Below are 27,590 nucleotides of genomic sequence, written 5' to 3'. Positions count from 1 at the left end.
TTTTAGCACCTCTCGTGGGTCGAATAATATCTGTCTCTTATACACATCTAGATGTGTATAAGAGACAGATGCTAGGATCATCATGAGTTAAAGAAAAGTGTCTGATGGCAGACGTCCTTTAAGGTTAATCACATACTTTTTAGCACCTCTCGTGGGTCGAATAATATATGTAGATAATTTCGTTCATCTTGGAACCAGGATTAACACAACAACAATGTCAGCTTTGAAATCGCAGACTAATTTTTCCCAAGATGTGTTACTTCGGAMTGAGTAGGCAATTGGAAGTAAAGTCCACTCTCACAAAGCCATAGCTGTCAATATGCAGTTCCATAGCCAGCTGAATACTTCGAAAGGCTKCATTAAAAGGAGAAAAATATYTACAAATACGCTGACCCAGTTTAACTTACATATATTTGTGTAGCATATAGAGTTCGTTCTCAATAATTCTGACGATAATTATTGTTTTAACTATCTGGCGCTTTTCAAACTAATATGTACGTCAAAGGTTTGTATAATTTACGACATATACATGACTAGATATGGCAAATACTAACAACGGAAAAATAGTTAAATTCCAGTGCGTTATCATATATGTATGATTTTTCAAAAATATACGATAAGTTTAAATATTATCGAAATGACATAAAATTAGTCAGCTATACATTTTTTTAGGCCACGGGGCACAGTACAAGTTCGATTTTGTTGCATTACGGACGCATAAGAAAACAATGGCATTATTTCTTAATAACGCGCTACAACTTTTCCTTTTGGCTCTCTGTGCCTCAATCACGTTAACGGTCTATGCCTCGCCGCAGGTACGCATTGTTGGCGGTGAAACGGTGGATATCGGCAGCGCACCGCATTTAGTATCCATACGCTACAAGCGCAATGCTTCGACACCCTTCAGTCACCGTTGTTCCGGCACAATATATTCCGAGGATATCGTGCTGACCACAGCGCGTTGCGTCATCGGCTTGGAGCGTCAACAATTGTTAATTGTAGCCGGCAGCAGTTATCGTTCACAAAGTGACGGTTATGTGGATCTTGTCAAATCAATTGCAATACATCCGGATTTCGATATTTGGTTTATCGATAACGATTTGGCATTGTTGCGCTTGGAATTTCCGCTCASCAGCCAAAACGTGAAAGTGATCAATCCGATCAAACTCGCCGAGCAATTGCCCGCMGCTGGCAGCGCGGCTACAGTGGCTGGTTGGGGCGCAGCGGCCGAGTATGCAGAGTTTGAGGAGCAATTGCAAGAGGCCAATGTGCGTATAGTGGATACTGCGCAGTGCAAAGAAGCTTATGGCGCCGGGCGCATTAGCGCGGCCATGTTATGCGCTGGTGGCGTAAGCKCAAATGGCGTTGCCGTCGACGCATGTCTGGGTGACGCGGGTAGCGCCCTCGTTTCAAACGGCACGGCTGTAGGTTTGGTATCGTGGGGTAATGGCTGTGGACGTRTGGGTTACCCAGGAGTTTATACAAATTTGGTGCATTTCAATGAGTGGATTAGCAGCGAAGCGATTGTGCCGTTGTAATAGTAAATAATAAYATGTAATTTCAACACCGTTATTATGTTAGTATTGACTTTTGCGAAAGAAAATGAATAACTGGTTTGCCGATTGAATAAAATACTTAGAAACTACAATAAACTATGTGTTCATATAATTTACAGATAAGCTTTTTGATATTTAACCGATATGTATGGGATGGTCTGAGATAAGCAACTTCAAAATCAATCGTAAATATGTGTTAACAAATACACGAATGATCCGGTAAAAACCAAGAAAAAACTTAACTTCGGTTGCGCCCTACCCTTTACATATACAAAAGGTTCTTTACAACAAGAATTAGATTTTGATCGGTTGGTTTGTAAGWGCGCTATATATTGGGTAGGCGAAAAAGTCTTTTCATATTTTGTCAATAGATGTCGTTGCAGTCGTATATATCCAGTGATACCAATCACATTGTACTATATGATGTTAGAAAGGTCAGATTWTAAGCTTCATTTACCGAAAATAAATGAAAATCGGGGAAGTTAAAAGTTACAGTTGTTCTAAAATAAGTGAAAATAATGAAAAATAGTTCGCTCGCTTCCGTTCTGGTCAACCTGTTACTGAAAAAGTCGATGAAATTATGGCAGAGATTGACCAGGACCGTCACATAAGCAACCACGTAACTAAGGCACTTAACATTCAYCATCAAACGGGTTTGATTTAAAAAAGGCTGGATACAGAAAGAAGCTCATAATTTGGCTACCACGTGAATTGTCTGTGSAAAATTTAATGGACTGAATTAACATCTGCGATTCTTTGCTGAAACGAAATGAAATGGAACCATTTCTGAAGCGAATGGTAACAGGAGACGAAATRTGGATCAAATACGACAATAATGTGCGAGAAAGATCATGGTCCAAGCGTGGTGCAGTTCAATAAGTGATCACAAAGCCAGGATCGATGCCTCGAAAGGTTATGCTGAGTATTTGGTGGGATTGGAAAAGAATCATCCACTATCAGCTGCTCCAGCCTAGTCRAACGATTGATTCTACATTTTACTGTCAACAACTGATGAGATTGAAGTAACCAATCGCGAAAAAGGGCCAAAACTGATCAACAGGACAACGCTAGACCACCCAAATCTTTGATGACTCGGCAAAAACTAGGAGAGCATGGCTGTGAAGTGCATCCACTATATAGGCCTGACCTAGCACCATCGGACTACCATTTGTTTCGGTCAATGCAAAACTCTCTTAATGGAGTAAAGTTGGCTTCAAGARAAGTCTGTGAGAATTATTTGACGCAGTTTTTCGCCGAGGAACCARAATAGTTTTACAAAATGGTTCATTAAAGTTCAACATAAATATAAAAAAAATAAGTTGAAGATTGATAAGAAATACGTAAAGACYATTTCGACTATCCAATATACAAAACTTAGTATTTTGATGTCAATGAACGGACGTGRGTTCTAAGTATACACTCAACGTAGTCCCCAGTTCCACCTTAGAAAAATCTGTAAAGATTTTTTAAAGCTACATGACTTTTGGTGATACTCAGACAAATCCTTGGGAGAGATTTAAGGAATTAGGAATTAGTCCAAAACTGCAAAAATCTGATAATCCCAACCTATGAACATRCTTTTAGTTGAAGATCTCAATCAAACTGTTGGAAAAGTGCTTAAGCCATTCAACGTCTCACTCTTCGAAATGCGGACCAGAATATATGTATTTGACGACATTCTATTCAATATAAACTTTGCAAAAGAACCCTTGCTTCAAAATTGAAAAATTCTGGAAAAACATCTGCAGATATAAAGCGAACCCCATTGAGACCAATGGCAACTAGCAAAGAGGCACTTAATSTACAAAGTTTTTTCCACATCAAGTTGGCCCTTAAAAAAGCTACTTTTTATTCAGAAAGTATTACATAAAATGGGTAACACTGGCGATCTAGAGAAGCTTTACTGGAAGCTTTCTATCGGCTTGTGGTGGTACTTGGTGGTACTGATACAAAGGTTAAATTCAATGTTTACTTTTTAGTTTAAAGATTMACCACTAAAAATTGAAAAAGAACTCTAACCATATCGCTTCATTAAACGGTATCATAAAGATCAGAAAAGCTCAATAAATAGCTTATCACACATTAATAAAATAAGATAATCCGCATATTCAGACCACACAGTGTAGCTTAGTTAATAATAGTTGCTCTAGTGCGTTTTGAAAAATAGGTTCGGAATAGATCGCCATGCAGTGTAAAAACCACACTATTGTGCTTTGGATCTCGTTCACTTRCTGCTTGGCGGTCGCTACATCCTTAGGAATACAACCCGCCATCATTGGCGGTCATGAAGTRAACATCATCAAGCATCCCTWTCTGGTTTCCATACGCTACCACTTGCCGGCCGATGGTGCGTATTGGCACAAATGCGCTGGTGTTATAATCACGGAGAAGGCAGTGCTTACCGCCGCACAGTGTGTTCGTGAAATCGAAACGGATCGTGTTATGATCGTCGCTGGCGGCAATCAGCGCCGTGGCGGTGTTGGCAAAGTATATCCAGCTACCAAGTGGATCGAACATCCGAACTTTTCTACACGTACTGCTGATTACGACATTGGTTTGATATTTGTGGATTTGCCTTTCGAATTGAACGCTATCCACCCGACGTTGCGTACAATTAATATACGTGGGCAATGGCCTGCTGTAAACCGTTTGGCCACGGTGGTTGGTTGGGGTTATCGTGARGAATTTGGTCCGTCGTCCGATAATTTAGAAGAGACAAAAGTGCCAATAGTCAGTCGCAMCCAGTGTGTTTCGATCTATGGTTCCGGTGAGGTCACCGCGCGTATGATTTGTGCAGGATATGTGAAGACCGGCGGTCAGGATGTATGCCAAGGCGATACTGGCGGACCTTTGCTGTATGAAGGACAATTGGTGGGTTTAGTCTCGTGGGGCTATGGTTGTGCGCGTCCCGGTTATCCCAGTGTATATACCGATGTGGCCAGTCTGAAGTCATGGATTGTAGAAGAACTGCAGAAAGCACAGTCATAACGGAATACTTACATAAAATGGGCAATTGAAGGACATAGGACAAATACTATTATAAAAGCAGTCTATTTAAATTTTTGTATGTAATTTTTTTTATTCTGAAAAATAAAAAATTTAATTTTTTAAAATTAACATCTAATATTTCAAGCAATAACAGAGACAATCCAGCTAATAACATGAAAGTTCCAATTGAGTTATGGTGACTGAATATCTCTRAACTCATGTCTTACGTGAGCCTTCTTGCTTCTGTTCCTCCCAGAGCTAAAGTTCCTAAGAGTAACTGGTTGGAATCGAATCTTATAATAACAGATCTAGGTTTTCAAACTTTCCTGATCGGAGACGATGGAAGCTTAGGAGTGAGTAAACCATCCAAGGTAACTAAGAGACAACATTCTCTAATACTTTGCCTAAACTAAATACTTCAAGATCTGCACCTAAAACGAACTACGTTTGGAAGAATATACTAGAGAATACTTGAAATTAAGTTAGTTTTCAGAAATCCCTTGAAACTTAACGCAAACCACCATCTTCTTCATGCGAGGACTGACTGATGAAATAAAAGGGAATATTTAGTACTTATTACGCATATGGATGGACCTTATACGTATGAATTTGCAATATTTATAGACTATTTAACATTTCCGATAATCGATCGTGTTATAAATAGACGAAATCATAAATAATCACACTTTTATCTYAAGTAGTAACTCCAAAGTTKTATTATATTTACAAATATGAAGGACGCTCAATTTCACTAACAGAGTTCGCATATTCAATGGCCGTCGCCTCGATCCAGTCAGCTAAATCSGGTACCGATGCATACACACCCGGGTACGTGCTGCTCGCACAGCCAAAKCCCCTGAAAAYAATGCCTAGCAGTTCATTACCAATAATCAGTGGGCCACCCGAATCRCCTTGGCAGRAATCTTTACCATTCGCGCACAACATACGCTCATTACAAGATAAAAATATCTCCTGCGACATTTTGTCTGGTCCACCAAATTAACATGCACCGGTTGCAATTGATAACTCAAATAGATGCTGCCACCACAGAGGTGAGATSATTTGTAGCGCAGTGACACCTGATGCGGAAATTGACGTGGCCTTGGAGCCWCCTAAGATGCGTCCATTGTTTAGCAACGCGTTGATGTCGGCACTGGTGCGAGCACTAAATCTGACGATGGTAAATAGCGCGACGAGCGTTATGTGGCGTAACATTTTCGCTAAGCGCAGGATTAAAGCGGAATAAGCAGTGCCACGGTTACCCAGCACTTATATGCGGCGATGAGCCACACGAATTGTSTGCGCCGTCTGTCCACGAGAAATGTCAAAAGCTAATCTGTTGGTGTAGTAATTCAATGCTTTGTGGAAAAATTTACGTGCACAATCGGCTAACACATTATTTCGAGGTCTTATCAATAACTATGGAAGAACCATTAAGAAAGTAGCAAGATTAAGCATTCGATTAGATTTTAGCTASAAAAACCCTTATATATTTGTAGGTGGGAGTGTATTTGTTTAGAGATAGCATTTTCTATAGAATTTCCGAGTAATTTCTCCATTCAATTTCACTAATTTAGAATTTATGGGAAATAAAGCATACCTTTAGGCGCGGTAGTAATAGAAGTGATCGTTATATCAGAGAACTTTAAATTCATTAACATTTTCTGGTTGTTTAGATGTCATGAAAACATGTGAAGAGAAAACGCTCGAAARGATCAACAAGGCATGAGATTTATCGCACTTATTTAGATATGAGGCGCATAGTTGTATTACCATATATTTTTGCTACCCAAAATTCATATTTTCTCAAACACACACAGTATGCGTTTCTGGTAAAAAGTCTGGATAGGTCGATTCTAAGAAGGATCTCACTTGGATAGCTACCTATAAACTCCTAAATACTGGGCCATAAAACCTTTATTTKTTGATTAATATCAATTTCGACCATGTCTCCAGGTTCGCCGAAGTTAAGTTTACTGACATGTTTTAGCCTCAGATGTTTCTACACCAGTCTCTTCCATACAGAGTCCAGTAAKAACTGATAACAATTGTGGCAAGATAAACTTTGATAGGGGAGGTAGTTCAGTAGATCTCTTGCGTTCTACTCTAGGCCAAAAAGACCTCGCAGTCGCAGAGGAATTTGTCGGCAACCAGCGTCTGGTAAAGAAGTGGTAGAAMGCCAGATGCCAATAGAGAATCAACTCTAGTTAACTGGCTGATTAAAAGATAACACTTCCGGCTAATAAAGTAAGACATACAAACACATTTTAGTCATTTGTGAGCTCATCCAAATTCCTTGGAAYATTTTACACTAAAACACGTTTTAACTTGATAAGTACAGAATGAAAAGTAAATTAATAACTAATCAGGCGATCTGCATCATACCGTTATCTATTTGTATTTTTTCATAATAATTTTGAAGTATCATGAATCATTATCGTGTTGATTAGTGAAATTACTGTAAAACTTTTGTCATAGTTATTATACTCTAAACTAAAAACGTGAGGCTGATAGCACGCAGACATCATGTATATTCGCGACACCAACGATCTTTAAAAACACTTCAGCATAATCGAATTTATTTAAGATAAGTGACCATTCCYACTGTGGGCATCTAGTCATGGTAATCAATCATATCTCAGATATTAATAGTTGCCATGGAATTATATACATACCTATATGCAATCTACCATGAAATCCACTCACGTGAACTCYTATTGTTTTTAACTTAACCACGGCTAAGCATATATTATTTCGAAAAATTAACTCAAAGATTTCGGTTACTGCCAGATGATCGCAGGCGTACAGGGTTTTGTTCGGAAAGTAATAGGAGTGAGTCGATTTCCAAGCATTGAAGGCTCACGAAAGGCATTCTTCGGAATAGCCTTGAGGTGYATGCATGAGGATCACGTTTCATCGGCTTTTTCAGGCAAAGAAACAACAAAAAAAATTCGCCGAGCCAAATCTTGACTGTGGGGCGGCTGCGAAAGCGATGGGATGCCGGTCTTGGTTAGGTTACCCTGTATTATGCTAATCTTAATTTCGAAAAACAACTAGCCACGGCTAACCGAAATGCTTAGTTGTTAYATACCTTAGTTATTGCCTATTTAGCGCTAATTTGGTCATAAAGACTACCGAAATTTTATGATGGATATAAATATGGACATTATTATGAACATTGCGGCTACCTACTCAAATATTTTCTTCAAAAAATTTCTGTCTAATTTTATCATTGCATTTTTACCGACGGTATCAGTATTATCTTGCAAATATTTTCAAGTACTTTTTAATGTCGTTATAATATCTTTATTAGGGAATAATTTCTGCAGTGTTATCTGCTTAAAATGTTATAAATTCAATCGCTTCGATGGGAGGTTGGTCGATGGGTTTAACGAAAGTCAAATCGATGAGCCAAAATTTGCAGGATAGTATTTAGTAGAAAATATTAGGTTGAAGGTTTAAACACGGAAGATGTTTTGAATTCAGTAAGCGATATCTCTTCAACATTGGTGTCCAGTTAGAGTAGTAAAAGAGATTGTATCAGATTGACCAGTCGTTCCTCCTTTTCGCAACGATTCTTTTATATATGGCTCAAGCAGCTCTCGACTTCTTATACTGAGTATCCTTCGGGTAGTCAAAAAACATCCGTTTTAATGAAAGCTAAAGTGATAAAGGTCAAAACGTCCCTTCCCACTGTTTACGGGGACCAGCCTCGTATATATAACAGCTGCTGTGGGAACGGTCGCTCCAAGGATCTTTCATATACACGAATCACACACCTACCCTTTTGACATTGACTTATTTCAAATTCTGTTCACTCTTTTATTTGGTCTTAAACAAAGATAACTGTTAAGGTCGTAAGCACAGTATAACATTATAACACAGCAATTTGGCTTTGTSAGAATGCATGAGAACTTTTTAGTGCCGCACTCGGTTCGCACTTTAGTCAGCCAACAYAATTAGTATAAAAGCAGATAAACACATTATAGRCGCTGTCAAAGTGTTAATATATTTCGTTTAAGACACATCGCTTTACGCTTTACTTYAAAAAGRATTACACATAAACCATGAATTTTGGACTTCCGCTACTCATTCTGGTCAGCTTTTGCCTCTTAGGCCTACAAGCCGGCGCTATACCAGCACTACCACTTAATTCTATAGCTGCCAAACCGTCGTTTCAACTGGAAGGACGCATWGTGGGYGGCCAACAGGCAGATATAACGCAGTATCCTTACCAAGTATCCATACGGCTCGATTCTTCCGTGCTCATACACATTTGCGGCGGTTCGATTTATGCACCACGTGTCATTGTTACGGCGGCGCACTGCCTGAAAGGACGTTACGCTTCGACAATACGTGTTGTTGCGGGCTCATCCACGATCGCCGATCAGTCGGAGCAGGGTGTGGCTGCGCAGAAAYTAATCTATCACAGSGGTTACGTSAAAAAGACGCACACCAATGATGTGGGCTTAATAATTTTGAAAGAGTCTTTGTTATATGACGCCAACGTACAACCYATTCAATTGGCACGCACTACGGCGGAGGTAGGTGCACACGCCATCGCTACCGGTTGGGGTTTGAACGATGAGGCGGCACTACAAATGACCAACGTGTTGCATGTAGTCGATCTGCAAATTGTCGATACGCTGCAATGTGGTGTACAATATGCCTCGAAGAGTTATGTCATCACCGAGGAAATGATATGTGCGGGCGCTGAGGATGGTGGCAAAGACACTTGCCAAGGCGACTCGGGTGGTCCACTTGTAGTTGATGGCAAATTGACCGGTATAGTTTCTTGGGGTATTGGTTGTGCTCAGGACTATCCCGGTGTGTATGCCAGTGTATCCTATCATGCTGAATGGATAGAACAGAAAGCGGCAGAGTACTTGTGAGATGAAGAAACTTAGACGGAGAATTATATAAAGAAACGCCTAACTAAGCACAATCGATCAAAAAATAAACGAACAAAAGCCAGTGAACAAATATACAAACGCAATAAACTTCCAAATGATATGTATATATATATATATATATATATCGATACTATATTACTAACCTTACTATATTGTGATAGATATTTTTTTTTATTCTGTTTTTATTATTTATGCCAGTTTTTTGGTGAAGGAGTTAGTACAAATAAAAATAATAAATTGTGGCCCACATTCCTAATACATTTTTCGAAAATTTGTATCCGTTTGGTACTTTCAGAGCTTTCGAAACTCATCTCATAGATAGATCGGTAGATGTTAAAGATTGAGGTATTGCACTACGACTTCGCATATGGYAATCAAGGTCCAACATCCTGAACAGTTTCGACTGAGATGATTTGATCCCTATCCACGTAAATGGAACATAGGGCCTTTAGCCCGCTTCTGCAAATTGCTGACCAATAAAGAATCAGGTGTTCTGGGCGCAGARCCGGCAGTTTGCGCGAGAGACTATACCCATGTTGAATAAGTGCGTCCTACGCCTCCAGTGCTTTATGTAGAACGCGACAAGGAGGCGGAATTTGTCACGAGGAGGTTGATTCTTTTCGTAAATCTTGCCTCTTAGAAGTAGCTTGGCATGGTGAATCGTGCCGCTTAACTGTCGCTAAGTATGGCGATACGCTGCTTGCGATAGTTGCGGCGGAGAATTAGTTCTACGCACTGACTTATAGCAAAGATTTCGGCTAGAAAAATGCTCGAAAAACGTCCCATTGGTATGGAGTTATTCTACTCTGCCTTGCTGCTCATATCATACTTCAGGAACATTTTCGACTCTCTCTTCGATTACTCACAAATATACTAAGTTTGACTGAATCAAGTTGATTCATTGAATTACTTCGATGTCGTCATTTGTCATATTCGTCAATTTCAGTTACGATCTTAAACGTACATAATCATCCCTTTGAAATCGTTAATGCTTCTAGTCGAAAAAGCCTTTTTGTATTTTGTCAGTCGTATATCTCCAGTGCTACCAATCGACTATCCAATAAATGTGCAGCTTGTTGAAAATAAAAGTCTAGAACTCATTGCTGGAGGGCAAGCGAAGAGAGAAACTTTATTGTCAAATTACACTGAAGAGTAATGAAAWGTTAAAGATAATACAATTATTGACATAAGGAACTCCCTACACCTTCACCACCATAAGCGAGTTTACTTAACAAGCTACTATCAGCTCCAACGATTATAAAAGCAAAGAAATTGTTTTATTTTTATTGTAAACATTTTAATTTATTGTATAATGTAATTATAAGGCTTCTAGTATCATAACATTTTTTTGTATCCAAGAAAATAAACTTGGCACTCTCGAGTAAACACCCGGAAAACCCGGTCTAGCACAACCAAGACCCCAAGAAACAATACCGATTTGTACACCATCGGCCACCAATGGCCCACCAGAGTCACCCTGACATGAGTCCTTCCCACCTTGTGGCACAGCAGCGCATAGCATGCGTTCCGTTATAATACCATAATAAGGCGCATACGCTGTTGCACATTCAATGGAATCCACCACCTTCACAGTGACTGCTTGCAATGTGGGGGATAATAATCCACCCTCGCTGGTGCTGCCCCAACCGGTGACAACAGCAGCTGTGCCATCCGCCGGATTTATGCTGGACATACGTATCGGTTGTGACGAATTACTGAACGGTATTTGATTTCGTAGCTTAATCARGGCAATGTCATAGTCTGAGGTGAATGGGTTGTAGTTCTCATGTCGTATAATCACATCGACGAGCGCTATCGGACTAAGTTGATTTAGCGAGGTTATGCCGAATTTTACAGCGTAATTTTGTGGCGTGTAGGGTATAACACAATGTGCAGCTGTGATCACGAAAAATCCATCGGTTTTATTGTTACCGGTATTCAATATTGAACCACCACAGGTATGTGAACCGTATTTGAGTAGTGAAACTTGATATGGGTGCTCCTTTATATTCGTATTCTTGCCGCCGACGATGCGTCCATCCAATGGAAACAGTCGGTTGACCGACGTTGCACCATTCGTAAAGACTATGTAGAATCCTAGGAATATAAGAAAATATTTGCACATGCTAAGTGTTTAAGCGTACTAATTTCTGCAAATACTTTGGTATGAGTTATCACGTTCTCGACTGTCATTACTGTTGTTGCATCGGGCTTTTATATCCAATTCATCGTAATAGGCGGCCAGAGCAAATAAGTGACTTACAAATTTCGTTATCAATTGCATTACAACAAGCAATTAAAACCTAATAAAAGTTGGTATTATCTCTGTCCGTGCAGGGGCGTCCGTCATAGGCAATCACTTGACTCGAGAGGTCAAAGCTTTTAGCGTTCGATAACGATCTAGATCAAGATTTTAACTTTCATAATTGAAAAAGTGTTAATGACCACTTATTTAAAGCAAGACACACCTGTATTGAAGATAGGCAATCATATCTATATATTTATCTACTTTGAGCAATACCCAATCCAAAAAAAAAAAAGTGGAATAAGGTTTGGTCAGGGTGTGTAAAAAAAATTTCATTATGGTGACAGTATAATTCAAATGGTCTGTTACCCGGAAATGTTGGTTCTAAATTGGTGCTGAAGCAGGCAACTCCAGAGTTTAGGTATATGTAGACAGACGAGCAGCAATAATCTTGAGAAGCTGGACAGTAGTGGACACGGATGCTAGGAATAAGCGACTTCACTTATACTGGATGCCTGGCCACAAAGGTATCGATGAGAATGTGATAGTAGACGAGATTGCTAAGAGTTATATACGGCTGTCATTCGAAAACCTGACTGACATTGCACCCATGGCTTATCTTTATGACAATCTCAGGTGTAAAGCCAGTCATTCTCGCTGAAAGAGTGGACTCTAAGAACAAAGTTGGAATACATGCAGGTCACAGTGTGATGGCGTCGCATGTTTACAGAATGAGGCTCACAGCTCGACATGACCAAGGAAACAATGGAGCATCTCTTCGGCATTTAGTAAGGCAACGCTTCAACAGTTGAAGGATCGACGGTATAATACACTAAAAGAGGTAGTCATAGTGAGGTCGCATCCGTAATGAGTGCTTCAACCTCTGGCATCCTGAAGGCGTACCACTTTTCATGGACTACGTAACGTCACTCCGACTGACATCGCTTAGGAACAACACTGATCTATGCGGTGCTCATCATACCAGACTAACCCATTTTAACCCATCAGCGTGTACCATCAGGGTTCTAATTAGCAACACTTTTGTTATACTCGCATGAGCGAAATATTTTTTAGAATATGTATGTGTATTTATTGAAGCGGTTTTACTGTATTTGCTGTCCGTATATGGATTTCGACCTTTCTCGAAATTGTGGACGCTAAATATTTCGGGAAAATTCGAATGAGCTGTCAATTTTTACTTACCACTACAATAGCTGTCTCTGTCACACCACAAACTGACGTATCTTCGAGCTATACAAACGCAGTCCAGTTTTCAGGGTTGCTGCTGTTCCATTTCAAATTTAATGGAAAAAAACATCTGATTTTTTTAATTTGAAATATCATAATTTTAATGAATTAAAAGAGTTCTAAAAAGTTCTTGAATAATACTTATTATATTAGTTTTGTTGTTGTATCAATTATATTAATTGTATATGCATTTAATAAATAGTTATGCTTAATATAACTATAACATTTAGCTAATTGCAGAAACACATGCTAACGGCAAACCCAAACAAAACTTTAGGTGCAACCCTGTGGCGTGCCACACAAACACACCTAATTCGTGTTCGGCACAAAGGGAAGGAAATTTGTCGAATTTTAAACGAAGCATTGAAAAGTGAAGACGAGTTTTACCTTCAAGTGCTGAAAATTTTGTGTTTTAATTGATTTCCAACAACTTTAATTGCTTAAAAACTGCGAATTATTTGGAATAACACATAGGAACATATTGCAAATAAAAAACTCATAACAAAATGTCGCTATTCGGCTCATTAATGGGAGATTTCGATGATGACCTTTTCATGGGGTAAGTTTGTGATTCTGCTATAACAACTCGGCGCTGGGTGCTCCGCTATTGCCGATGGCAAAAAAAAATATTTCGTCTTCACTACAAGAACATGTGTACCCATATGTTTGAAGGTGATTGTTATGCATTGGGRAAAAAATTACGCGACCAGGGAGTGTAAAATAGTTTTCGCAAATGAAAAAACTTCAGAAATGTGATGTTTAAGAAAAATTTAATTTTTTCACTACAAGCTGTCACGGGAGATGAACATCGAAGTCAGGAAATCTTAGTGCGCACGATTGAGTATGTAATACATACAAACAGCTTGTTGAAGTGAAAATCATTAATTAATCGACTTTACACAATTAAAAAATATATATTAAGTGGTTTGCAAATTTATGTCGTTCATTCAGTTTAAATAATTGAGGTTTTATGYTGATATCCATGCATTTTAGTTGCTTTATTGTTTTTATTTGTGGTGAACGGATTCTCCTTTAATCAATTACGGTTTTATTTGCCATGCAAAGCTCTATGTATTTGTATGTACATACGTCAACGATGACGTTAACTACAGTGAAATTGCAAGCACAAGCTTACAGATGAAAAATCGATAAATATTATTTTCCTGTCGCTGTCCGTAGTATTGTATTTTTCCTCATGTATATATATATACTCACCCTTCAAATATTTTATACTCTAGAGATTTCTAAACAATTACACATCAATATTTTTATTATGAATTATTAAAGTAACGTTTTCATTCTTTGATTTAAAATAAATTAATTTCCATAATAGGGAGCATTAATATTTTTAAGATAGTTACAGTCTATTGAGTTTTTCACTGTGGCATAAAAAGTTGGTATTAGTAGAATTTGGAGATTGTAGATGTTTTTAAAATATTTGATCTTAGGCGACCAATAACACAATAATTTTMTTAATAATATTCAATATATAAAAAAATGTGTTCAAAATGGCTTCCATTTTAAATTTTTACTGTTTGTAAATGTGAAAATAGTTAACACTTTGTTATACAATTTATATTTATAGATATCCCATCAATATTTGTCTAATCTGATGAGTTTGATTGATTCATGAATTATACACTGAATTTCTGCACTCCTTCTGGCAGATTTCACGTAATGCTTTTCAATATCTTTTTCTGCCAATCCTAGCTGTAATTGCATTTAAAATGATACTTATCTTAAAAAAATGTGCTTACATAATATATGCAGAAAAAATAAATACAAAAAAAAAAGGAATTTAACAAAACTATTAGTGACATCATCACAATTTGCAAGCCTATACGATTTAAAAAAAWTTTTTTTTAATGAGGGTATTTAACATAGCAAAACCAATAAATTGAGGATATTTTGTATTAAAATATGTGTAATTGAAAATAATTGTTTAAAAACCCCACCTTTGAAAACCTTACCGTTAACTCAGTAACTTTGTATTTTTGTTTAAACTAAAAAGTCATTTTTTCTGGCAGAAGTCTTTTTTTTTGGGCGCTTTGCTTAACATAATTTACTTATTTTTTGGGAGTAAAAATTTTGTTTGTGAAAATGCCCGCCGGCGCACGACGACGGTCACATTCGTATGCTGTTTTCGTTTATTTATTTTTTTGAACAACCCTTAAATTAGCTAATTTTTGCACATTTTCAGCAATCACATGAATGCCATGAACATGCAAATGCGTTCGATGAATCGTTTTATGAACTCATTCATGCCCGATCCATTCAATATGTTGGCACCATTCGACCCCGGATTCCAACAGAATGCGCTCATGGAGCGTAGCAATCAACATGTGGCTAATCCAATGGGTGGACTTTTCGGCTTTCCAGCAATGCCAAATATAAATAGATTACTTAGTGCAGGTGAGTTCGCAATCTCTACACATTTATATAAATTAGCGTTTAATTAGATATTTAACTTAAACTATGCTAATTGCTTGTCTAGATATTGGTTCGCCAAACGGCGCCTCATATTGCTCCAGCTCAGTGATTACTATGTCCTCGGGTCCAGATGGTCGCCCACAAATTTATCAGGCAACAACTAGTACAAAAACTGGACCAGGTGGCATACGTGAGACACGTAAAACCGTTGAGGATTCAAGGCGTGGCATGAAGAAAATGGCTATTGGTCATCATATTGGGGAACGTGCGCATATTATTGAAAAAGAACAAGATATGCGTTCCGGTCAGTTAGAGGAGCGTCAAGAGTTTATAAATTTAGAGGAAGATGATGCAGAGGACTTCGATCGTGAATTTACCAACCGGGCACGTGCTGGTGTACGTGGTGCGCGTCCACAAGAGATGATCACYATTGAATCGGCTGATGATGACGATGACGTGCGTCCACGTCATTACAACAGACATCACGGTAGTGGTGGACAGCATCGCAGACAATTGCCAGCCTTGCCCGCACCGCCACAACAACAGAATAGGTAAGTTCGTGAACACCAATTTATTGTTATCAAATATTAATTTGTTCATTTCAATTTTGAATTGGTGTGTGTATGTTGTAGGAAAATTGTATATACATAAATATAATTTTTTCCGGTTTAAATGCTAAACTGCTCGTGGGTGCATAAATTTCGTGCGAAATTTAGTAGAAACCTACAAAACATTTGTGCGTTTTTAGTGCATTTTACACACTGCTTATGTTAGAAGATATATTTTTTTTTAGGTGTACTTTTTTTTCAGTGATCACTATAAAGTACCGCTTTCTAACAAAAGACTAACACAAAATAAATTAAGTGAAAGAATAATTTGTTAAATGTGGAAATAAATAAAATAAAATCTTGGAATTCTTATCTTCCAGGGTTTATTTTTGCTGGATTATATGAAAACTAATTTAATTTTTTTCAAAATTCGTCTCCACGTAATATATGTTTTATTATCCTTTTATTATTTACTTATGTATGCTTCCAATGTTCACAATTTTCACACGTAATTTTATTTTGAGTTTATTAACTTTTTTCGCTTTCGTAATCAAAAATTCACTGGTTTACTGAAAACAATTTGTTGCTTTATATCTACTTCCAGATATGATAAAAAATAAAAAATATATATATAAACAAAGAAACTTGATTGATTAAGGATTGAATTTAACTTCGACTAGCATAAATACTACTGCTACTACATACTACTAAAATGTATATGTACATACATATATCTATCACTTTATAGAACCACTACAACTGCTATCATTCCCAGAATTCAAAACCTATAATAATGTAATGTCGAATTCGCGTTTAACTGCAAGCAATAATCACAAACAGATTTTTTCGAAAGAATGCATAGTAATAGTTAAACTGAAAATATTAAAAATTAACCAAAAAAATAAAAGAAACAATTGCATTGATTGATATGCCTACATACATATATACAGAGTATTAACAATGAAATTAACTTTAATAAAAGCAGTCACAACAAAAAATGAAAATGAGAGCCTACGAGTGTTTGAAATTTCACACCTTCCCACTCCACTTCACTTATTATGACTAACAGTATAAGCGTAAAGACTACTAAATTCAAAGCGACCCGTAAGAAAATATTTCAACACTCACAAATTCGCCCTAAAATATGAGGTAGGCCATTTTGTAAATTWAATAGTATTTATTGTTTTTAGATTTCTTTAATTATATTTATTTGTCACTCATTGTGTTACAGTTAGATGTTTTCTTTATACTTCATTGTATTAGCTAACATCTATTAATGTTTTAAAACATATATTTAGAATTAATTTTCATAAAATATTATCTGCATATTTAATTGAAGGTTTTATTTCTGAATTGTATTCCTATTGTGAATGTTCATTCATACCTCACGTTCATATCCATAACCGTTAGATATATTCTTTTTGACTTCAATTTTCGCGTGTATCAATTTCAGTAGAAACCGAAAATCAAAATATGTTATTTCTAAAGTACTGTTAAATTTCGTAGATTTGTAGCTCGAAACTGTCCACGAAGAGGTAGCCGATTTTCACCTTTTGGGGTTATGAATTTGAGAAATATTTATACATGATATAGCTTTTATGAAAAATTTAATTTTTTCTTAGTTTTCGAAGTTATYCAAAAACTAATCTCAAAATTAAAAAAAAAAAAAAATCTATAAATAGAACAATAATGGTTAATTTTTATTTAAGTACAATTTTCTACTTCCTAAAATACTTTATCGATAATACACGAGTTTTAGCAACATCAGCTTCAATGTATTACTGAAAATCCAAAAAATTAACAACTTTTCCTAAACAAATTGTGGTTGGTAAAATAATTTAACATTTCTATATGTTYGCCCAACAACAATTGAAAAACAAATAAAAACTCACAGTTGCATTTTCACAAATTGGGGGAAAATAGCAAACAAATCATCACCAAATATTTATTAAATACGCTTCAAATGAGAATAATCGCAATTTTCTTCGCCTTTCACACTACGTTCGAAAATACAGCTCGACATTGTCCCCTTCATCGTCGGTTGAATCGTTAAACTCCAACTCTAAAAACAACAAACGCCACAATAACAACACCGACACTTTGTCTACGGAGCGCGCAAATGCAAACGCCACCACAAAAAACAAAAACACAGCTTCAACGTCAACACAAAACAGCAATAGTAAAGTCAGCAACAACAATAGCTATTTGACATCGCAAACAACGCTTCGGTCTCCGTCCGCTGCCGGCTATCATCGCGGTATCACAGCACGTCGTCCATTACGTACGCCATCGTCGTCGCCCCTTGCCACCACACCGACCAATCACAGTCACAGCACAGCGCCAACGACAAGGTTTGTGTCACAAAATACCAAAACAAAACATGAGCCATATAAAGCCAAGAATCAGAAACACTGAATCAAAAAAAAAATAATAATAAATATATATATTATATCACGAAAATGCGTGCATTTTATGAATTTACGAATAACTTGCGAAAATGGAAAACAAAGCAGCACTTCCACCTCTCGCACCAACCATATTCGTAGGAATCATGAATTCGGAAGTTGTTACAGCCCCACCACTAACAATTTTATATTTCGTTGAACAATTTTGCTGCAAATTTCAACACTTCAAAAAAATCTCCGTATCGGCGCAACTCAATTATTTTTYCTTCGTTGAATTTATGTTGTTTCTGCAATTTTACTCAAATTATCGATTTTTCGTGCCGAAACAGATTATTAATTTTTTAGGTATTTAAAAATCGATGTTTTTTGTTTTTTTTTCTCCAAATTTTGAACAATAATGAAGTTTAATCTTTTAAAAAGTGTCTGTTTTAAATTATACAAATTTTTAGCTCTGAAAAAAAAAATATGATTGAGTACTATGTATATAGATTATTTAATTGCGCATGTCTCAAAGTGTTATTCTTTTCATATGCTTAAAAATGATTTATATTAATATTTTTTGTAAAAAATTTTAATTTGACCGTAAAACCTTTGTATATTCCCCTTATAGAGGTAATATTTCTTAATTTAATTTTCGTGTATAATTTTTCCTAACTTTCATATTTCAAAATACTCTTATTTCATAGTGGTAAGCGGTAACATTACAAAAATCTTCCATACTTATATTTTATTATATGTACATACTATGTACATATAATAATAATGTAATAATGTAAGTTTATTATATGTACATACAGTATGTACATACTAATAAAATATCATCCAGTCATATTTAACTAATTATATAATTAAGATAATACAGCGAAATTTTCTACAAGCATAATAAATAATAAATAATTCTTATCATTTGCCTCTTTACAAACCATGTATTCCTGTCTACCCATGGAACTCAGATCTCGCTCATATTCGCATACGCTTTCGTAAATAAATATTTCCTTTTGACAGCTCAGCTCCATTTGTCATTAGTCATTCTCTGTTGACAGTTCAGCTCCATTTGTCATTGGTTAATTTCGTTTCAGCTAACAAATTCTTCATTACTTTTCACCATTATGATTAAACTTTTATTTCAAAAAATCTAAAATACGAAAAACCATCATTTCCTCTCATTTCGCTGCATTTTATTAACTACATGTATTCTACATAATCCCATTGCTAAATTTTCTGCGTCTTATCCCTCTTTTGCTTAAATTAAAATATCTGCCCAACAAAAAAATTACATAATAACAATTAAAATATTAAATAAATTTTCACTCAACAGAGATTGGCGGTTGTATAATCCACGTTTTTATCGCACAAATAAATAAACAATGGCGCAACCACAATGAAAATTAAAACAACAACAGTAAATCGTGAAGATAAAATAAAATATACTCATATCTAAGTAAATAAAATAGAAAACAAATTTATGGAAATCGGTTGGGAGAGCAGCCGTGGAAGCTACAACAACAAAATATGAAAACAAAAATCAACACCAAGATAAAAATGTGCAATAATTTTAACTAATTTACTACGAACATTTGTAAACAGACAGTCTATTCAGCAAAACGAATAACGAAAACAACGACAAACGAAAAAATACTCGGCGATTTTTGATAATATAAGTAAAAAACAAAAAAAATATTAATCAATCAGTCATACATAATTGATTGGCATACGAAGTAATAATATTAATGGCATACTTTACACACTATATGTACATACAAACAAAGCGTCAAAGAAACGATCTTGAAACCAAACAATGCAGCCTACTTAGCCAAGAAKACATATAGATGCATTGAAATGCTTGCTGCACAACTTTCCACTTCAGTGCTGCTCAAATCTTGTTATTCATATGAGGCTGGAGTGCGTTGTAAGCAGACTTGAGACATTTATGCGGTTGTTATGAGCCGATCAAAGCTAAACAACATCAAATCTTGCAAAAGTAAATTAACAAAAAAAACACACAAGACAAACAAACTGTTATATACATATATAATTCAGCTCCARCGTTGTGGTTAATGAATTGATATACTGCTCGCAGCCTCACGTGTAAGCAATGTATATACTCTGGTGGCGATTTCTTAACAAAAGTCAGTTCACTACAATAATTTATATACAGAAGCTGTAMATATGTTTGCAAATGAAAAAATTAAGCATAAATCAATATTTGCTTTTTATCGTCGACATGTTTTTGCAAGAAGTCCTAGTTGTGCTTACTTTGCTGCTTAAAAATGTAAATACGCGCTGCTGTAATAATGCGTTTAATTAAACCGCAAATGTGCTATATACATGCAAATGAAAGCCATTCTGTGGAATAAAAAATATTTATCAATATATACTTATATTAATATTTAATAACACATGGTTATACTCAGCGCTCTTGGCTTACTGCCCTGAAGAAAGGTGCTTTTGCAACCGGAAAAAGGATTATCGCCTGTAACGATTTAATATTAAAATATTGATGGTATTTGTTAAAAACACTGTTTGGTATTGGACGTACGCTAATTATTTGGTGGTGGTTTTCTCTCACGTTTCCCACTAATATTTTATTTGTAAACGGGCTCATTTATTGTTACATAGTTTGTGTAATGCTTGCTTTTAAGGTTCAGGGAAATTATGAATTTCCTCCTCGTCCCCTCGTTTACAAAAAACCGATTTCGGCGGCAAAAGAGTCCTTGTGTGAACACAGTCCAAGCACACATAAATATTTTGCCATGACACGGGTGTGTGTAACCGAAACAGCACCAGATTTGTATCGTATACTATATACTATATTATAGGTTTTTTTTCGTTTGTAGACCAGTTTTTTTTTGCAGGAATTTCATACTTAATTTAGTTGTATAATATGGATAATAAGTTGAGTGCTATAAAAATAATATTTTTTCTAAATTAAATATTTTTGGAACTGTATACGGTATTTTCCTTCTATTTCTAAGTACCACTAGATTTCTCTAGGTAATATTTCCAATGTAAGGTGTATATAACCTCAAAATAAATTTTTCATATATTTATTCGATCGGTGAATTTATTTTACTTTTTGCTATGTCTTATCGAAGGTATATCTTAGTCTGTGAAAAATATTGAAATCACTTGAAGTTGTCTCTTGAATTTTAATCTTTTTTGTGATAACTTGTCGCCTCATAAATTTTCATCATTACCCATTTGCTTGCCTATTGCCTGCAACCTCGTTTTGCCTGCACGCCGCCCCTTATTTAGCTCTGCAATTATGCATACATATTCGTAAATGTTGTTATCATTCATGAATTACTACATTTTCTACTTGTGTGTCAATTTCCAGTTTAAGTTTGATCAAATTAATTTTTTTATGTTTAYTTAACTTTAATTATTTAGTTTTTAAGCTTGTTTAATTTAATTACGTTATAAATTTGTTAATATTGAAATATATTTTGTACAAATTTTTTTACAGTGTACATCCCCATCCATATAACGCTTCGGCCGCACGCCGCAATTACCGCTCTAAACACAGCAAACAACACCAACAGCCACATCAACCACAAACGCTGACCATAACCGAGGTAATCGATGACGACGATGATGAAGAGGTGCAGCCAACAGCCGGTGCGGTAATCGTAGAAGAGGTGGAAGATGATGCAGGACCCGCAACAGTAATCAATCCAGCAGCCGCCGCCGCAGCAGCAGCTAACAGAACGGCTACTAAATCTCAGAAATCCCCTCATCATTAAAACCTTTGAAATCCATTACATACATACATACATATATTAATTGCGCGTGGAAGTATGTGTTGTTGTAACGCTGATGAATGAACGAACGGACGCATTAATTTAAGTAGTTGACCACATTGATAATAATGAAATGTTCAAGGCGTTGAGGTATTAATGAGACGAGGCAAATGTAGTGGGGATGTGCGCAGCAGCAAGCGCCAATTAATTATTTAGTTAAATAGTCGAAGTACACGTTTGGTAGTTGAGTTGGGGAGCGCGTTGGCAGTTCGCGTAAATTGAAATGCAGCGCTGTTCGTGCGTGTTTTATAGAATTTTAAGTAGTGGGGGCATATAAGCAAAACAAAACAAAAGCAAACAAAAATCTATCTTAGGATAACACTTAATAAACCCTTAACATTTATTAGTACTGTATAAAAATAATTATCTACACTTTATGCTGCGCGTGCCCATCAATAACAGAAAATTTTAAAGATGTTTGTGCTGCGCATAACGAAAAACAAAAAGAAAACACATYAAAGCAAAAACATTCTAAAGCAGTTATTTTATGAAAAGAAACGTCAAATTAATTGTATGATTGATTTTATAAATACATGCTTATTAAAAGTCTTATGCTGTGCTGTACCGTAGCTGCTGCACCTTTCAATGCATATACATACATACAATTTTATTATAACATATAATTACAATATACAAAACTTATTTGATTTCCACCAACACATACATATACATATACTATATCGAAAATACTATAAATTCTAAACTTAAACTATGTATTATGAAGTATATTTGTAAATTTATTAGCAATACAACGATAAAAAATGTTTGCTTAAAGAACTATGAAATATATCTTAGCTATTGATGCAATATGAATTGAGATGTTGTATACAAATTGTATGACAGAAAGCTAGCTTCCAAACCATGTAGACTGCATATTTTAGCTTCAAAATGCTGGCGTCGCTGTTAGCGCTACTTAGTCGCGTTTGCAGAGCTCTAGTTGGCGAGCAGTGGCGACAATTTCATATGATAACAGCGTTTAAGCGTAATTTCATGCTCCTTTTTTGCTATGTACATTCGCTTTTAAAACGATAGCAATATTTGTTGTTTTAATAAGTGTGTAAATCAAAATTTATTTTTTCTTAAATTTCTATAAAATCTCACAATAAATTCAAATTGTAATAGCGCTGACAGCGTAATTATCCGCTAACATTCAATCAAAACATAAATAAATAGCGGTTAATTGACTTGAAGTAAACAACAGGTTATAACGGCATACATGAAAAGAAACAACAGCCCAAAAATTAAAAAGAAGTAATAATATGTAACAAAAGAAACTAATTTCAAATATAAAAAATTATATCTTATTTTGTTATTTTYATTTTAAACCTTTCTCTTTTATATTTGCGGAAATATGGTATTTATTAAATTTTTAACAGTTTTGTTTGTGTTATTGAATATTCTTTTAAAAAGAGTTGTAATGACATTTCAGTTTGTTATTGTAGCTGTCAATATGCGAAATTTTCGGCAATTCAAATCTATTCTTACTAAAGTTAAGTGAATCATATATAATTTTGCAGTTAAGTTCCACTGATAAAAATGTAATTTTTTTTGAGCATATAGAAAATGGAAAAGTTCAAGTATAATTAAATAAATAAAAAAGTACTACCATCAAGACATCTGTCACTTTGTTTTATTTACAMTTTCAAACCGCACAGATTTGGAAGCGATCAATATTGGTGAGTATAAATTTGTAGTGTTTTTCCAAAGGTGTGTTAGTAAGTAAACACGATTTTATAGGTTTATTTTAATTTTTATTGGAACTAAAAAAACTATGATGAGAATCTTGATGAAAGAGCTTTGCAATAAATCACTCACTTAAAATCGTACTTAAAATTGTAAATTTTTAATTTCGTTCCATGCGMGCTTCCGATTCACGCCAATTTCGTTTGATCATTTCAACAATTTGCTTGCACAATTGCGACTTTGCAAAGTAATTGCCCACACAAAGCAGTATGAAGGCCCAAGCAAGTATGAGCACGTAATCGACTTGCGGTACTGGCTGTAGTGGTAGCGGTCCGGTAACTTCTAAATCCTTTGGTATTGGTTCAATAGGTTTGATGCCGGTGTGGCGTGTGACGAATGCATGAAACGTACCGATGTCACTGTAGAATTTCACTATCGGCCGACCTTGATGGAATAGCAGTAACGTTGGCAAACCGACTATACCGAATTCTGTATTGAAACTGGGAAATTTGAAAGCATCAATAGCGGCAAAACGCAGTGTCGGAAATAGTATGGGCAACATGTTGGCATAGGGTGCAACATGTGCACAGCCCAAACTTGATTCGGTGTAGAAGAGCACAATAACACAACTGCCTGGCTCATGGCGTTTAGTTGCATTGCCCACTGGTTTGAGTAGCGCCACTATATCCTTAAGATTTTGCATAATTAATAGTGTGTTGTCATTGCGTGTCGCGTTATCATGTCGCTCCGGCTGCAAGCAACGCATCATTATTGGTGGTTTGCGCACAGCTTCCGTAATATTGCTAGGTAATAAATGCAATATGTGATGATCATCTGGTGCACAATATAAACGTTCACTGTATGTTATGTATGGCCGAAAATCGTAATGGCATTGGCCGCGTGAAACACCCAATTCCTCGAGTGTCATCTGTGAAATATCTTTGGTGCGTGTGCCATTGCCGTTATAGTCGCTCGCGCTGCCATATGAGAAGAACTTATAAATGGTTTTAAAAGCTGGCATTTCTGAAGTTGCTGTGCTGAGGCAGGCAGCTACTAGAAGGACAAAAAAATTGCTTCAACAAATTCAACGGAAACATTTATATTTACCYGAAATCAGCGCGATGAGGAATACACATCTGCTCATTGTTAAAACTGCAGGGAATAACACTGCGTTGTAAAATTCGGCTTCAAACGGTTTTTTATTGGYTTAAATTAATTAATTTTTAGGTAAACACAAATATAGGCAAATTAGTCTAATACTATATAGCAGACAAAACTTTTAACAACTGTCAACAGTAGCAGCTGTTATGGAGCTGTCAAATGTAAACAAATGTTGCGGATAAAAGTGTTGCCGTTGTTCGTGCTAATTCGAAGCGGATAAAAACTACACATAACGGTCGAAAGAGCGCGTGTTAACTTTTTTAATTTTAAATCTTTTAATCTAGTTTTAGTTAAAATCGCATTTCAAATGTTTCGATACGATACTCAAAAAACTATTTAAAATTTATTTAAATGGTCATATGTGTACAAAATGCTTAGAAAATATACGAAACTGGTGATTTTTATTAATTACTTTTMAAAAAATCGCTGTTGTTTGTAAATGTATATGTGATGTTTCTGTGAAAGTGTGATAAGTACTACTACAATAACAAATATTCCAAAAATAATTAGTCCAAATACATTTTGGCAACCATTTTAACAAGTAACACCAAAATATTTTCCTAAATTTCAAGTAAGTGGCAAATTTATAACAAAATGGCGTTGCGGTTGTCATCTTTGACAAATGAGTAGCACAATCTCTTGTTGCAAATGGAAAACACTGATTAATTTRTGAAGTGAAACTAAAACTATTTCTACCGCACATTACACAAACACACTTGCAAGCGCACCTTTCACACMGCTGCAAGTATTACTAAGGCGTGCACGACTTTTATAGCGCAGTAAGGCTTTTAATCAGCTGCGGGTAGCGGAAAAGGAAATGCTTTGCAAAGTGTTAATTTCCGTGTAAATGCACTCGATTGAGAAAGCGATATATATTCAAGCACTTTCCCACACCAACATTGACAAAACGCAAATGAAAAAGCATAAACAGCGTTTTAACACTATTGCTGAATCAAATGGGGCAAATGGTGCAAATGTAGGGCAATATTACCTTAGAAGACGGTACCCAAGTACATACATATATACCTATGAACTCAAGAGCCTTAATGCAATTACTATTCGAGTGCAATGAGCTACATTTCTGCCTCTAATACGAAGTGGGTGTGTCTCGGCTTTGTAATATGAATCCTCCCATTGCAATTGAATGCGCTAAGACAGTACGCGTTACACATATCAATTTATGGAGAAAATGTGATGTGGGTATGTGTGTGCTCAGCACAGCTTGTAAACATGTGTTACGAATGTCCAATACAGTTATGTGGCATGTTGCACATGCAATACGTATTGTAGACATGCCGTGTGCGCCGTTGTATGGACACAGTGAGGCGTGTTAATATACAAGCAAGCAATTCAAGCTGATAGAGATCTTGTATATTCGGGCGCATGTGATATGTTTGTTAGCTCATAAGCAATATAAGCGGAACAGTTTAATTTACATTTTATACAGTTGAAAGTTGGGCTATAACGCCTATGCCAAGTATGACATGMGATTTGTCTTACGTTGCAGCAAGTTAAATGATGTAAGCATAACATTGCGTTCAAGAAGGGCAATCAAGTAAGTATTGTGATTTAAAAATATGAAATTTCCATTACACACATATTTTTTTCCAATTTTTAAGCGGTAATAACTCCTTAAGAGATATACATTATAAACAAGGTGCGTTCCAAAGTAAACAGGTCTTTAAAAAAAAGGAASAAATGGTTTTTTCGKCAAAATCAATTTATTTTATTCAAAATAGTCTCCTTCTGCTTCAATTGGCAATCATCGCCATAAAATTTAATGTTGGCTCTTTGTTCGAAGCTCATTTTCGCACCGACAACACAAACATAKKCTACGACAGCCGGTTCTACGCACCGAAATTGATCTGGATTTTATSCGGCCAAAGGMTGTTTTTCGGTGATCTAACYCCGTTTGGATTGGTGAGTATTAAGCTTGTCCCAATTGCAGGCTTATGGATCGTATTTCGTTTTACGCTTATAATTCTGACAGAAACCTATAAACTCTTCGTTCATAGCTATAAAAAAGCTCTAGTAAAATCCATTATTTGTTGCATAACAGTAAATTTTGCAGCACAAAAGGATGTTTGAAACACGATATTACACTCGYCGAAGGTCGTGGGGTGGTTTGAAACTTGTTGAGAGAAGAATTTATGCTATTCAAATTGCTTCTTATTTAATTCTTTCTATAAACGAATGCATATTTATTAAAATATAATATGTATATCCAAGCACGTTGCCATAAATCCATCCACTTCAACTRGCTTGTAATCGCTCTTGGCTTTGCCTCTATAATAGAGCTTATTGTTATTGTAACAATGCACTACATTACTATTATTATTATTGTTATTATTATTTTAATTCATTGCTGTTGCAGGAAATGTTACAAAATGTTATGTTGCATTTGCTATTATTGTTGTGTTAGTGTTGCAATTTACGCACTGTTGCATTATTTGAGCGAGGGAATCATGCTCGTTGCGCTTGTTGCATGAATGCCTCACTGCAATGCATTCATACTTGTACGAGTATTAAGCGAATGTACCGTTGCAAACAGCCACACATACACATAAGCGCACACTATTACACATGTAAATGCATATGCATATGTAAATGTGA

General features: G+C 35.9%; 5 protein-coding genes across 8 annotated transcripts; 3 read left to right on the top strand and 2 right to left on the bottom strand.

Annotated features, from left to right (window-relative positions):
* The first annotated feature begins 684 nt into the window (after positions 1-684).
* On the top strand, positions 685-4,608 carry LOC108966145 (transmembrane protease serine 9-like). Its single transcript, XM_018928905.1, has 2 exons — positions 685-1,526; positions 3,735-4,608. The coding sequence occupies exons 1-2, from the start codon at positions 729-731 to the stop codon at positions 4,542-4,544; spliced, it is 1,608 nt and encodes a 535-aa protein (XP_018784450.1). The 5' UTR covers positions 685-728; the 3' UTR covers positions 4,545-4,608.
* A 3,952-nt stretch (positions 4,609-8,560) lies between these two features.
* Positions 8,561-9,655, top strand: LOC108966156 (trypsin beta). The gene has a single exon (XM_018928917.1). It carries the CDS (start codon positions 8,612-8,614, stop codon positions 9,434-9,436), a length of 825 nt encoding a protein of 274 aa, XP_018784462.1. The 5' UTR covers positions 8,561-8,611; the 3' UTR covers positions 9,437-9,655.
* Positions 9,656-10,712: 1,057 nt separating this feature from the next.
* Positions 10,713-11,633, bottom strand: LOC108966152 (trypsin alpha-3-like). Its single transcript, XM_018928912.1, has one exon. The coding sequence runs from the start codon at positions 11,580-11,582 to the stop codon at positions 10,776-10,778; it is 807 nt and encodes a 268-aa protein (XP_018784457.1). The 5' UTR covers positions 11,583-11,633; the 3' UTR covers positions 10,713-10,775.
* A 1,639-nt stretch (positions 11,634-13,272) lies between these two features.
* On the top strand, positions 13,273-22,965 carry LOC108966200 (myeloid leukemia factor). Of its 3 annotated transcripts, XR_001993171.1 has the most exons (6): positions 13,273-13,509; positions 15,151-15,362; positions 15,445-15,931; positions 17,944-18,279; positions 19,652-20,421; positions 21,800-21,886. XR_001993171.1 is itself a non-coding variant. In XM_018928969.1 (5 exons), exons 1-5 carry the CDS (start codon positions 13,457-13,459, stop codon positions 22,074-22,076), a joined length of 1,365 nt encoding a protein of 454 aa, XP_018784514.1. In that variant the 5' UTR covers positions 13,276-13,456; the 3' UTR covers positions 22,077-22,965. The 3 variants fall into 3 exon arrangements, 2 of the variants coding, with proteins under 2 accessions (XP_018784514.1, XP_018784515.1); XM_018928969.1 differs by lacking the exon at positions 19,652-20,421 and having other exon boundaries at positions 13,276-13,509; positions 21,800-22,965; XM_018928970.1 differs by lacking the exons at positions 13,273-13,509; positions 19,652-20,421 and adding an exon at positions 14,973-15,082 and having other exon boundaries at positions 21,800-22,965.
* Positions 22,966-23,746: 781 nt separating this feature from the next.
* LOC108966201 (thioredoxin domain-containing protein 15) lies at positions 23,747-25,115 on the bottom strand. Of its 2 annotated transcripts, none has more exons than XM_018928971.1 (2): positions 24,924-25,115; positions 23,747-24,869 (listed from the first exon to the last, which is right to left on the bottom strand). In XM_018928971.1, exons 1-2 carry the CDS (start codon positions 24,958-24,960, stop codon positions 23,977-23,979), a joined length of 930 nt encoding a protein of 309 aa, XP_018784516.1. In that variant the 5' UTR covers positions 24,961-25,115; the 3' UTR covers positions 23,747-23,976. The 2 variants fall into 2 exon arrangements, with proteins under 2 accessions (XP_018784516.1, XP_018784517.1); XM_018928972.1 differs by having other exon boundaries at positions 23,747-24,866.
* Positions 25,116-27,590: the final 2,475 nt, after the last annotated feature.

The sequence above is a fragment of the Bactrocera latifrons genome, unplaced genomic scaffold (assembly GCF_001853355.1).
Source record: "Bactrocera latifrons isolate USDA-ARS-PBARC rearing strain unplaced genomic scaffold, ASM185335v1 scaffold_157, whole genome shotgun sequence".
NCBI lineage: Eukaryota > Metazoa > Arthropoda > Insecta > Diptera > Tephritidae > Bactrocera > Bactrocera latifrons.
This window is presented reverse-complemented; position numbering and strand designations above follow the sequence as displayed.